The 12,975-nt window shown below is 41.5% G+C and overlaps 1 protein-coding gene across 1 annotated transcript in view; it reads left to right on the top strand.

Annotated features, from left to right (window-relative positions):
• Positions 1–10,366, top strand: part of KLHL6 (kelch like family member 6) — a 48,290-nt gene extending 37,924 nt beyond the window's left edge. The window contains exons 5-7 of the mRNA XM_016138000.2: positions 3,297–3,499; positions 5,019–5,232; positions 6,475–10,366. Of these exons, the coding sequence (XP_015993486.1) occupies positions 3,297–3,499; positions 5,019–5,232; positions 6,475–6,776 (719 nt within the window). The 3' untranslated portion in view covers positions 6,777–10,366. The remainder of the gene's footprint in view (positions 1–3,296; positions 3,500–5,018; positions 5,233–6,474) is intronic.
• The last annotated feature ends 2,609 nt before the right edge of the window (positions 10,367–12,975 follow it).

The following is a 12,975-nucleotide window of genomic DNA, read 5'->3' as shown; positions in this document are numbered from 1 at the left end:
TCAAAAATCAAGGGCAAGTCAGTTCATTTTTATTAGTATATTAATACCATAGATTAGGTTATAGCATTCTTTTATCTTGTAGAAATATTTTTTATTGGCATAGAACATTCAAACAATACGGAGAGTACAAAGTAAAATATGGCAGGTCATCTGTGCCATTACAATCCTATATGTTTAGATGTTTTTACAAAATAGTTTTATATTGTCTTAGAGTAAGTAATGGCATCTGCTGTAACAAACTCTAGATCTTGGTGAATTACCACAACAGTATTGGGAAAGTGGGGAGTGGATCTGCTTCACTCAGTCATTCAGTGGCCTAGGCTCCTTCCATCTTGTCTGTTTTCCACACACAGCCTTCAAGGTCAATGCATTTTGAGAAGAGAGGGAAATTGTATGAGTTGAAAAGATACACCTGCTCACAACAGCCTCAGCCTGGACACGTGGCATCCATTCTATTGACATTCTATTTGCGAGAACTAGCCACATGCCCTCCCTGTGCACCTCACCCGATGCAGGAGGGCTGGGAAATGTAGTTTAGCTGTGTGTTCAGGAGGAAAAGACAGGGTCGGTGACCATAGTCAGTCTTTGCCACATCCACTGCACATGTTATTCTACAAGTTGCCCTACCCCTCTCTTGAATTCGTTGTTTCCTTTTTAAAGATGATATAAACAATACATGTTATACACAGTTAAGTGAACAAGAACTTGTGTTTTCATTCACAATATATTTTAGACATCATTGCATACTGATATGATGGATCTATTGTATGTATTAAGTGATATAATACATGTAAGGCACAGCGCAATCCCAAGCACACAGTGAGAGTTCATCAGCGTTAGCCATCAGTAGGGTCATTGTCATTATTGTTATTCTTTTTACCATCTGCAGGGCAGTGTAGTGAATGGATGAACCATGATGTCTTTCAGCTTTTATTTTGCTACTGAAAAAAAAAATTCTGCAATAGGCATTCTTATGCACATATGTTGATGAACTTGTGCTGCTATTTGGAGAGATTCCTGGAAGTGGTCAAAAGATGTGTAAATTTAGAATTCTTGTAGATATTGCTAAATTGTCCTCCAGAAAGATTGTACCAAATTACAGTTCAACCAATGATGAAAAACGGTGGCCATTTCCTACATCCTTGTTATCAATTATTTTCTTAAATTTTTATTTTTTCATTTATATTTGACATAAAATATTATATTAATTTCAGGTGTATAACACAGTTCAATTACATTTTTAATAGTCTAGAATGTTTACATTTACACTCTTGAATTGATATTGAGCATATTTTCATATATTTATTAGTTTAATGTATTTATTTTTTTTTACAAATTATCTGTCCACATTCTTTGCTTTTCTATTGGCTGCTTGTCTTTTCCTTATTAAGTTTTTGGAGCTCTTATTATATATCTTTTGCTATTTGTATTGCAAATACTTTCTCCCAGACTGTGGTTGTCTTTTAACTTTGATTTTTATTTTATATAGTAAGTTTCCTATATGATTCTAGGTTTTGGGTCTTGTTTACAAAGTCCTTCCCCACCCCAAGATTATTAACATTTTCTTGGTAACTTTTATAGCATTTATAATTTGAATTTCATTTTAAGGGCAATGTGAAATAGGGATCTATCTTAATTTTTCTCTAAATAAATAGCCAATTATTCTAATACCATTTAATGATTTCTATATCTTTTAATCTGTTTCTATACTCTTAATAATTTTTAATTCATCAGTTTGTCTAGTCTGATGCTAGTACCCCATTGTTTTCATTATAGATTTGCAGTATATTTTGATATTTGCTAGGAAAACCCCCATCTCTCTTCTTCCTTTTCTAAATGTCTTACAAGTTTTCCCAAATTTATTCTTCAAAATGAATTTTAGAATGATCTTTTCAAGTTCTCTGAAAAGTCCTGAAGGCACTGAATATATAAATTTATCTGGGGAAGGCTGACATCTTTGCAATAACATGTCTTCTCACCTACGCACACAAATCTGCCTAGTCAATCAGGTCTTTTATGTCCTGAATAAAACTTCATAGAGTTTCTTTTTTTTTTTTTTAACAAGATAAAATTTGCATACATTTCTTCAAAGTTTATGCTTATTTAATAATTTTTGGCACTACCTAAATGAGACAAATATCACAGTGTTTTAAATAAAGAGAGACCTCTATAGGGTACATACCCCCAAATGGTTAAACTATATGAAAAAAAATTCACAGAAAAGGAGGAAGCTCAGTCTCCCTAATGGCCACAGAAAAACAAACTGTGACATCATTTTTCTTCATCGGACTATAAAATGAAACAGAACAAAACAATCCCCAAACCCTCCTCATATTCACTGTGGGTGGGGTGAGCGGAAAGGTCAACCAGGACAGCTTTAGAGGGCTCCTTGGCAGCACCTATAAAAATTCAAGGTATGTACACCCTTTAACTGGAAATACCACTTTTGGACTCCATCCTAGAGAATCACTTTACCTATGACATGGAACATCGTCAGCGATGTTCATTACTGCACTAGGGCCCATTGATATGTCTGAAAAGTACATCTTCTTTGAGTAGCTGGTGGTTCTCTGTACTGATGGAAAAATAGAAACACAAAGCCATTAAAATATTTGATTAAAGCCACCAAAAAAAGTCAATTCTCTTTTGTTTTGATCTCCCTTCCTGATTATGTATTTTGTTTATTAAGACAGTTGTCTTAAAAAAATAAATTTACCAGCTCACTCTCACATTATATACTGTGAGCATCTCATTCTTTTATAATAAAAACTGTTTAAAAATAGGACAGACCTCATTTACATTTTTATATAGATCAGAGATATTAACTAAAGGAATTTTACAAGATTTCCTGGCTTTGCAGTGTTTAAAAAAATAAATAAGCAAACATAGAACTTAAGCTGCTTTCTACTTTGCCTGCTGGTCAAGACCCTACAATCCCTACCTGCAACAGTCCAACCTTACCTGTCTTGCTTTACTTCCTGCCTCTCAGCTGCACAAACACTGAGTCCAGACTCCCGCTGGTTCCCACCCACCCAGAGTTCCCTGAACTCTGACGGCACAGAGGTGGCACATGACACAGCCTGGAACATGATTCACCCCAGCCTTACACTGTCTCTCGTGTTGCCCTGTGTTGGCTCTGTCTCCCCAACTAGACTGCACACATCTCCAGTATTTCTTTCCTCTTAACGGCGGGGCTGGCATGGAAATTTAGCACTTTTGGACCTCTGGGAAATTATGGGAGAAGCTGTATTTCTGACAGATCATATGGTTTTTTAAATGCTCTGTATCTCTTATAGGTGGCAAAGAAACACAGCATGATGTTTGGAAATATAATTCTTCAATCAACAAGTGGATTCAAATTGAGTATTTGAACATAGGCCGCTGGAGGCATAAGATGGTGGTGTTAGGTGGCAAGGTCTATGTGATTGGAGGTTTCGATGGCTTGCAGAGGATCAACAACGTGGAGACCTACGACCCCTTCCACAACTGCTGGTCAGAGGTATAGATTATTTCTACAAGGAGCTCTGTTGGTATTATTATTTCAAAGCTTCAAAAAGAGATACATGCCAATATAGGTATATGGCTTTCTGATCGCTCTGCTCCCACTGAGAACATAGTTGAGGGCTCTAAGCTTCCATCCTCATAGAAGCCATTGCTGATCAGGTCACAGAAACAAATTCCTTTCAGGTGGGGAAGTTCCGTGGATACCCCAATTGCGGAGAGGAGGCTTGGTCCTAACTTTGGTGCGTGTCTCGGCTCAGAGTCTATGTCTTCTCAGACACCATCTGCCCTTGTCTTTTCCACAAGGGATACACTGAGATCTCTTGAATACACTGTTTAATGCAGAGTCATTTGGTAGTATTTCGAAATCAGCCCCTGGTTGTTTGCCTATTAATGAACCATTTACACACCTGCATGCAAGACTTTTGCAATGCAAATTCAGGTATATATCATAATCAGGCAAAGGTAAAACACTGCTAATTAATGGCCAAAAGTTATGGAAGATGAATAAGCTCTGGAGATCTGCTGTACTACACTGTATCTATAGATAAAAATACTGTATTTTACACTTAAAATTTCATTAAGAGGACAGACCTCATGTTAAGTGTTCTTGTCACAATAATTTTTTTAAAAGGTACAATGATCTCACTTTCTATATTTCCGGGTTATTCCCAATTTAAAGTTTTCTTTCTCCTTATCAGATCATGTGTCAGAGCATGTTCCAGCTTTGGAGAGTGTAAAACATGGTCAATGTAGGCACAAGCAAAGGTAGCCAGGTCATCATGGCATCCAGCCAAGACCTGCCAACACAAAAACTGCCATATAGGGAGCCCTTACTATTTATGGGGGGAGGGGGGGGGTGCCTAAGTGCTTCTCAGTTCAACGAATCCCATCGCAGAGTTGCTCCGTGACCCAAGAAGGTCATGTCAATGGGCGATGGGCAAGAGGCTCTTGGAGGTCCCCTTTAGTGCCCTGGGGTAAACAGGGTGGAAGCACAAGTCTGGCTTAATCCCAGTATCTGCATGTAGCCCCAGAGTGGGAGAGTCTGCTTACCAGCGGCTATCTGAAACCCCTATACAAGCTTTTCTTCCCTGTGTAAGCACCAAGGACAATGCCTGGCACATAGCAGGCACTCAGTAAATACTATTTGAGTGAATGATACAAATATGCACATTGGAGAAAGCCTTTTTCTCCAGCACTGGCTTGTTTCATCTGTGTAAACACTTATTACTGACAACACCCCTCCTCACCCGAGAGCTGAATTCTTAGAGAAACAGGCTAGAAACCTCCAATACTCAGCCTGCTCTAGCCTGCCCAGAGCGTGGAAGGAGGGTGGGAGATGTGTGCTTTGATCCTCTCTTGTGTCTCAAGGGGAGGTCAAGGCTACAGGTCTTGTGACTTTAGGCAAAGGATGCCCAGGCTTGTGTCCCCTGGCTCCTGGCCTGTGTCCTGTGATCCACTGTGGCAATCTGGGCAGCATGACTAACCGCTTCTCTTGGGGCCCTGTGCCTCTGCAGGCTGCACCCCTCCTTGTCCATGTCAGTTCCTTCGCAGCCACCAGCCATAAGAAGAAGCTCTTTGTGATTGGTGGAGGGCCCAATGGCAAACTGGCCACGGACAAGACTCAATGTTATGACCCTTCAACCAATAAGTGGAATTTAAAGTCATCCATGCCAGTGGAGGCTAAATGCATCAATGCAGTGAGTTTCCGGGACCGCATCTATGTCGTTGGTAAGTGAGTAAATGGCTTATTTATCGGAGGTTCCTCACTCACACAGCCACGCAGGTAGATCAGACAGGGCCTTCTTGGGAACTCACAACTTCCTGAAAGAGAAGGTGGGATTGGTCCAGGCCTTGGTAGGATTTCTCTTGCAGTCCTGGAGGCAGAAACAGGCCACATTTAGGAGACATACAAAGGGGAGGAGCTAGAAGTTACTGCAGGAAAAATACAGACATTGGAATTGCACAGTACAACAAGTGCCCAACAAATGGTAGTTATCATCATTTTTTATTGTATGTTCATGGGAATTTTATTTTTCCTAATTGCTTGGGGTGCTCTGAAAATTTGCAGTTCGCCAGAAGGAAAGCCTGGCCAGCCAGACCACGGTTAGCATGTGATCGTTAAGGTTGATGGATCTCAATTCTGACTATTCATTAGAATCATTGGGAGCTTTTTACAAAAATATGGGTAGCTGGGCCTTGCTTTGGACCGATGAAATCAGAATGGGAAAGAGGACGCTGAACAACAGTACAAATGTTTTTAATGTGCAGGTGATTTTACTGTGCAGCCAGGACTGAGAACTTCTGATTAAGGAGATGCCAAATATAAATAACTTCAGCAAATAAGGGCTAATCAGAGAAGTAAAACATGAGAACAGATTTTTTTTTTTTTAAGCCCTTCTCTCCCTTGTTTCAGGTTTCATGTGTGTTTATCGTCAGGCTCATGACTCTGCTTAAAGCTCTAATCTCAAGATGAGTGACTTGGGCTGGTGTCCCAGGTCCTAGTCAGTCCACAGGGAGGCTACCACCTCTAGTTACTGGACGGCTTCTACATACCAGGCCTTCTGCCAGTTGCTTCAAGCACATGGTCCTTTTGACGTTTTATAACCCCATGGTCTACGTGCTGGTGATTAAAGAGCAAAAGGTGGCAGAGCTAAGATTGTGAGCTGAGTCTACCTGACTGCACCAGGTGGTATTTTTATCCAGAGAGCAGCCTTAGGGTGCATTTTAGCAGCCAGACGCAGCCAGGTGTTCTTTGGAACCTGATTAGCATCTGGCTGTGGAATTTAAAGGGCCTCAGTGAAGTGTCTCCAGCACTTCCTGTTCCTCTGAGCCACCCTGGCTTTCTGGAGAGCCATAAATCTACTTTCTCTTGGCAAGATGGTAGACTTGACCTAACCAGAAGAAGGGTTTTAAAAGGGAAGAAAACCGGAAAAATAGTGAGACGCCCACCTTGTTTTTCTTCCCCTTCAGGTGGGGCCATGAGAGCCCTTTACGCCTACAGCCCTCTGGAGGACAGCTGGTGTCTGGTGACTCAGCTCAGCCACGAGAGGGCCAGCTGCGGCATTGCGCCCTGCAACAACCGGCTCTACATCACTGGGGGGCGGGACGAGAAGAACGAGGTCATCGCCACCGTGCTGTGCTGGGACCCTGAGGCCCAGAAATTGACGGAGGAGTGCGTCCTGCCCCGGGGGGTGTCGCACCACGGCAGTGTCACCATCAGAAAGTCATACACCCACATCAGGAGGATCGTGCCTGGAGCGGTGTCAGTCTGACTGCGGAAAGGCGGGGCCACGCGGGGCGCTGGAAGACCCTCCGCACCAATCCTGTCCTTCTCACTTCAGACAGCAGGCTGGGCTTGGGTTTTAGGCCACACATCAGGGAATCCCTTGGAAGTCAGAGCTTTAGGACACTTGAAAGCGGCCAGGCATGTTTGCATGACCTACCTCAGGAGAGAAGAAGAGTAATATGAAACATTCAGGACATATTTGCCCCGTGCCAGGTTCTATGCCAGGCACTTTTGTATAGTCAAGTCATTTAAGCATAATGACCTGGTAAATGGATATTATCGCTTCATGTTTAACAGGTGAGTTTCAGAGAGGCTAAATGATTTGCCTCAGGTCACTCAGATTGCAACTAGCAAAGCCAAGAGTCTAAATCCAGGTCTTTCGACTTCAAAGGCTGTGCCCTTTTTGCCATGCGGTGTATCTCAGAGCAGGAGACAAAAAACAAAGACAGAACCCAAAAAACTTTTGTTGTTGTTGTTCTGAAGAGTTTGCTAAAGGATTCACTCAGCTAGGTAGGGAAGTAAAGGTGTTTCTTTTTTCATTTTTTCCCCCTTATATTTAAACTATACAGAACCCTCGGTATTAGAGCCTTAGGCTCCTTGTCAAGAGTGTCTCATACGTGGTTTTATCTGAAAGATCTAGGAAGATGGATCTGAGAAGGCTCGTTTGCTTTGAAAGAGATAAAAGACTTGTGTTCTATTCTTCCATGTCAAAAGCCTCTGTTTTTTATGATCACAGGAGGCCCGTTTTTTGAATAGAACTGTCATTACCAGACAGAATTGTACCTTCAGCACAGGCCAGTGTCCTGGTCTCTTAATGTCTAGCCGTTGCACTGCCATGGAGAAAAGAGATTCCCAGAGACCCAGAGAACTGTTTTTAAAAAGACGAGAACATCCTAACATTGCTGGCTCTGCAGGAATGACCCGACTCTTCAGACAGTGATTTGGATCCATGTCCCTGAGACTCCACCCTCCTGGAGCCTTAGTTTTTAGTTCCTTGTAAGCCCTGCTGTTTGGTTTTTGGATCAGCTTGGCACAATTTTAAGTCAAAGAACAGAGTCTGTCCTTCACTGTAAGAGCTAGCTAGAGCTTTCCAATGAGCTCACTGGAAATATATTCTAATCCCCAAGTTGGGGAAAGAAATGAAGGGATCCTGTTTCATGTGCCTTATTTAAAAGCAACAACAATGGCGACGGCATAGTAACTGCATTACCCAATGTGTTTATTTTCACCATCTGATTTCAAATCTCTACGTAGAATTTTATTTCACATCAGATGTGGCATATTGTGGTTGTACTTCTCAGCGGTTTGGGAAGTTAGAGGTAGTAGAGTTTGATAGTGCATTTCATCTTCATAGAAAAGTTATGGTTAGAAGAAGCTAATGTTCAAAGCAGGTAAGATAGACTTAGAAAATTACAAGTGAGATTTCTGTTTGTGCTTAGATCATTGAGGATAAATTAAATGCATTTTGGTATATGAAAAGCTCTGTCTCTTGGGGTCAGGTGTTTAGCTCCCTACTATGAAAAGTAAGATGGAAAAATGCAAACATTGGTGGAAATTTAGTACACGTGTGTCACTTAGCCATGAGCACTAATAACCTTAACAATGCTCTCAACTGAAACAATTTAATGTAGTTCAATTCAGCAAACATACAAGAGAATTTTTATGTTCGTCAAGCCTTGGGGACACCAATAAATAAGACAAATTTCCACCCTGGGGACACTTGATAAACAGGTAAATAGGCCACTAGTCGATACTATAATTTTTGTTTTGTCAAGTTAGCAAAAAATAAGATGTATGTAAAGTAATGAAGCTGCGTCCAATTCTCTATTGTTCTTCCAAATGATCTTCCTGGGAAGCCATGCACATAGGCCAGTGCTGTAGGCACTGATTACATATTTGTTTTTCTTTGAGATCGCCTTCAGAAACTATTTATGAGCTAGAGGAGAAACTATATTACAAAGATGGTTTCAGAGCAGAACTTCCAAAGAGAATATTCAATGACAGCATCACTGACATATACAAAAGGCCTCCCCTCAGAAAGACAGCACTCCTTGTCACAGCTGTCCTTGGATGAGACCAGTCAGCAAATTCTGAGCCCATCGATGGGTTGACCCTATGCTAGGAAATTGAAGATTTAGGTTCTCTGTGTTAAATTTGGTTCTAAATGTGGGACCCAAGTTTCAGGACTAGTTATGAATACCCGAATAAAGACAAAGAAGTAATTTTATATGATGCTTGTATTACCAGATGTGCAGGTGACTTGTGGTAAAATCTCAGATGCCTGAACCTCAAGGAATAGGGATTCTCAATAATGGTATGGGTTAGCAGACATATACCTATTAAGACGATCCAGAGTTCTGCACTTGAAGCTGTCAGTCTGTAGCTTTTAGAGAAAGCAAAAGTTTCAACTCATGTTGGGGAAACAAACAAAAACAAATAAAAATTGTTTGCAGCAAGTTAACTGTCTTAACCCATGCCACCAGCAGGGGGATGAGGCAGACAGATACCAGATGAGCCAAAACAAAGGGCCCTAAAGTTGGGACAGGGAGGGTGGGATGCCCTGGCAGAGCAGACTGGATCTTGATACAGGTCCTGTGAGTGGACAGAGCACCTGTGGTTGGGAGGAAGAGGATCACATAGAAGGAGGAGGTCAGATTTAAGGAAGATGATAAGGCTGGAAAATTATATCCGGGGCCCTAGAGTTTGTGAATAGGACTTCATTCTCAAGAAGGATAAGGGGAGAATAAGGAGCAGGGATTCTAGGCAAGTGGTTCCAATAAGGAACCTACTTCTTACAAGTGAGGCACAAGTTAGAGCACTAACAGTCAGACTCATGTGCTGTGGGGCCTCTGAGCTGCTTGGCTGGGTCTCTTACCTGCCTGGACCTAGAGAGAATGAGGCCCAGAGGCTTGGATGGAGTAGAAACTGCAGGAGAGGTTAAGGGACCCAGTTGACAAGGCTGGTCTGAAATAGGCAGGGAGCTAAGCTCAGCCAGACACCAACAGATAAATGTTCTTTTCTTAGCTCTCATCACATTCTGCTGTCAATGACTACATCACATACACTGACTGCCCTTGAACCCCCAAAAAAATATGTTCTCAGGGAAATGAAAATACCTTTTGCTTATAGCTGTAAAAAGTATAGCTTTGCTATTTATAAAAGTCTTCGAGGTACTATTATTATTTACTTATCCTACTTGATTTTGAAAAAAAAAGTACTCAATAGAATTTTCAAAGTTGGTAAACATCATTGGAATTTCTTATATAAAGTTCTAACTTGGGTTTGCAAAATCATTTTTTCCTTTAATATCTCATCTGGATGTTGTAACAGATCTCATAATATGAAGAGTCAGCCTTCATGGAAATCCACAGATATTTCAAATATGGCTACTACAAAACCAATTTTGACAGGTTACATTTTCACATTTATAGGTAAAAATAGTCAACACTTAGTTAACCAAATCCTTCAAGTATTTTTGGTTACATGAGTTTGTATTTTTTTAAGTCATCAAACTGAGGATATTGTTTTTGGTAACTATGCAAATAAAGTTTTATTTATTCAAAAATATGTGTGGAATTATAAGAATATGTTGTATTTTTTTTTTTTTTTTTTTGCTTGTTTTGGTTGATGTAAGGGTATCTGAATAGAATTTGATTTAGGAGGTAGACATTTAAAACGTTTCAGTTAGTTCAAGAGGGTTTAGATAAATTCATAGGATGAGATTAATCATATTTGGTTTATAGAATGGCAAAAGGTAAACAGCTTTTTTTCTCCTTAATGCCTCTCTCTAACTTCCTCTCTGAGCAAGCTTTTACCAACCCACTTGCAAACTGTGTGACTCTCATCTTGCCTGTTCTTATCTCTTATTACAAGAGGCCCCCTCCTATGCTTCTGATGTCTGATCTGACCTCTCAGTCCTGTATTAACCCACCAATGTCATCATGTTGTCTCTGAAGTCTTATCTGACCTGTACTGCTCATATCAGGGCCCAAGGAACGTGGCATATAAGACAGAGTGCTATGGTTCTCAGCCACTGGAAAACTTGTCATCAATTTAGTTTGTTTTGGAGTACAATGCGGAGGTCCTATGCAATTCAAAAGGAAAACCTGAGGCTTTAAAGAAATCTGAGATCACATGAATTGCTATAGACTGATTAGCCCTGGGCCTCCTTAGAAATAGAGCTTTTTTTTTTTTTTAATTTTAATTTTTGCCTACTGCATCTGGTCTTCCTAGGTGGTCTTCCATCCAAGTACTAACCAAGCCTGACCCTGCTTAGCTTCCGAGATCAGACGTTGGGCTTATTCGGGGTGGCATGGCCATAGACCAGGGACTGTAGCTCCACTGAGGAGTGAACCCAGGACCCACTGCATGTAAAGCAGACATGCTAACCACTACACTATGGAACCATATCCTAGAAATAGAGATTTTTGCTTCTCTGCTTTAGGAATTCTAGATGGAAAACCTTGGGGAGCACTGCCCTAGGGTCTTATCATTGGGAAGTGTTCTGGAGTTAATCCTGGGCCACAGATCTGACAGTCAGTGCACCAGCTGTGAATCAAGATGGAGTTTTGACCTACCTTCACTGCTGAACCCTCCAATTTCCCTCATGGCTGTAAAAGATAATCTGATGCCTGGGCAGCTTGGCCAGGGCCTGGCACTGGCAACTGCCCAGCTTTCTTTGGCTCCTCTCCCTTCTCCTGGTGCTTTTTTTTTTTTTTTTTTTTTTCCTGTCTAGCTTCTCCTGGACCAGCCCCCTGTTTGTTGGAGATGCAGGGTTTGTATAGGATCTCAGTTCCCCCCAACTCCCGTGGGCCCATACCTCATTTTCTGTTCGAGTATGCTGCCATAAGTAAAGATCCTTGGTGCTGAGGCTAATTCGGTCAGGTCCCACCCACCGCAAGCTGCCCAGCATCAGCCTGCCTGCTTACCAATCACTCTGGTTTTCACTTCCATGTTTGTTTCTAATGTCTAAAAATGTTCCTTTCCTTCTTGAGTGCTCAGATGTCTCCTTTGTTATTGATCCCTGCATGTCAGGCTACCTTGACACCTATTCCCCATCTCTGATGATGTGCCTGGGTCCTTAACCTGCTGCTTCCCCTAGGACCCTCAGACATAGAAACCTCATTATTATGCTACTCATCCTGACCTCTAGCTACCCTAGCGCCACAGCATCTCTGGGGTCCTCTTAATTTCTGAGGTTTGGAGGAAGAGCTCAAGAGGATCGAGGACTTTCTGGTTCTAAATTCTTAGGAAGGTTTGTGTGTAAGAAAGCTTGCCTGTGTAAAATTAACCCCATTCCTTCAACTTTAGCAGTAGAGGGAGAAACTCCCACTGGGGAATCTCATAGTTCCAACTTTTGTCCCTTTAAGGAAAGTGTCCTGTACATGACTTTTCACTTAATTTCCCAAAGGACATCACAGACCAGGCCAGAACATTTAAGTAAGACTTTACTGGTGACTTAGAGATGGCGTAGAGAAATAAACACAGAAAGGAGCGATGTTCTGGATAGCAAGGATGGCGAGATTTTGCTCTCCCTGAGAAACAGTGTTTGTCCTCAGGAAGGTGTGTGTGTGTGTGTGTGTGTGTGTGTGTATGTGCGCGCGCGCGTGCTTGTGTGCATGTGTGCAAGCGTGTATGTGTACATGCTGTCAAAGATAAACAAAGCTGGACATTAAAGTGGTAAAAACAGATTTTATTTAGTTACTACTGACAGTAGGGAAAAGACAAGCCCCATTCTGATTTCTGCAGAGCTGACAGGGTGCTTTAAAGGGAGAATGGGGGAGTAGAGGGGAATGAGCAGGGCTCAAGAAGAGTCCAGGAAGTGAAAAATTATAAAAAGTTGGTCCTAAATGTGATTAGGTCAGCTATGGTCTGCTGGCTGTCAGTCATGAAGTTTGGATTCTGTCCTTTCACAGAAACTGGGAAATAGAGGCCCTGTCCTTGATAGAGGCCCTGGACCTTAGGGCTATCTATCTATCTATCTATCTATCTATCTATCTATCTATCTATCTATCTATATCATCTATCTGTCTAATCTCAGAAGAACCAAGGGGGGATTTACAATTCTAAGACCATTTTAGTAAATGCTCTAAGGAAGGGATTTAGAGGCCTGTTGTCATGTCTTGGCCAGAACAAAAGGTAAATCTCTTGATGGCCTTGAGCTTTTCCAGACAGAAACTCACAAA

This window comes from Rousettus aegyptiacus, unplaced genomic scaffold, assembly GCF_014176215.1.
Source record: "Rousettus aegyptiacus isolate mRouAeg1 unplaced genomic scaffold, mRouAeg1.p scaffold_m13_p_4, whole genome shotgun sequence".
NCBI lineage: Eukaryota > Metazoa > Chordata > Mammalia > Chiroptera > Pteropodidae > Rousettus > Rousettus aegyptiacus.
This window is presented reverse-complemented; position numbering and strand designations above follow the sequence as displayed.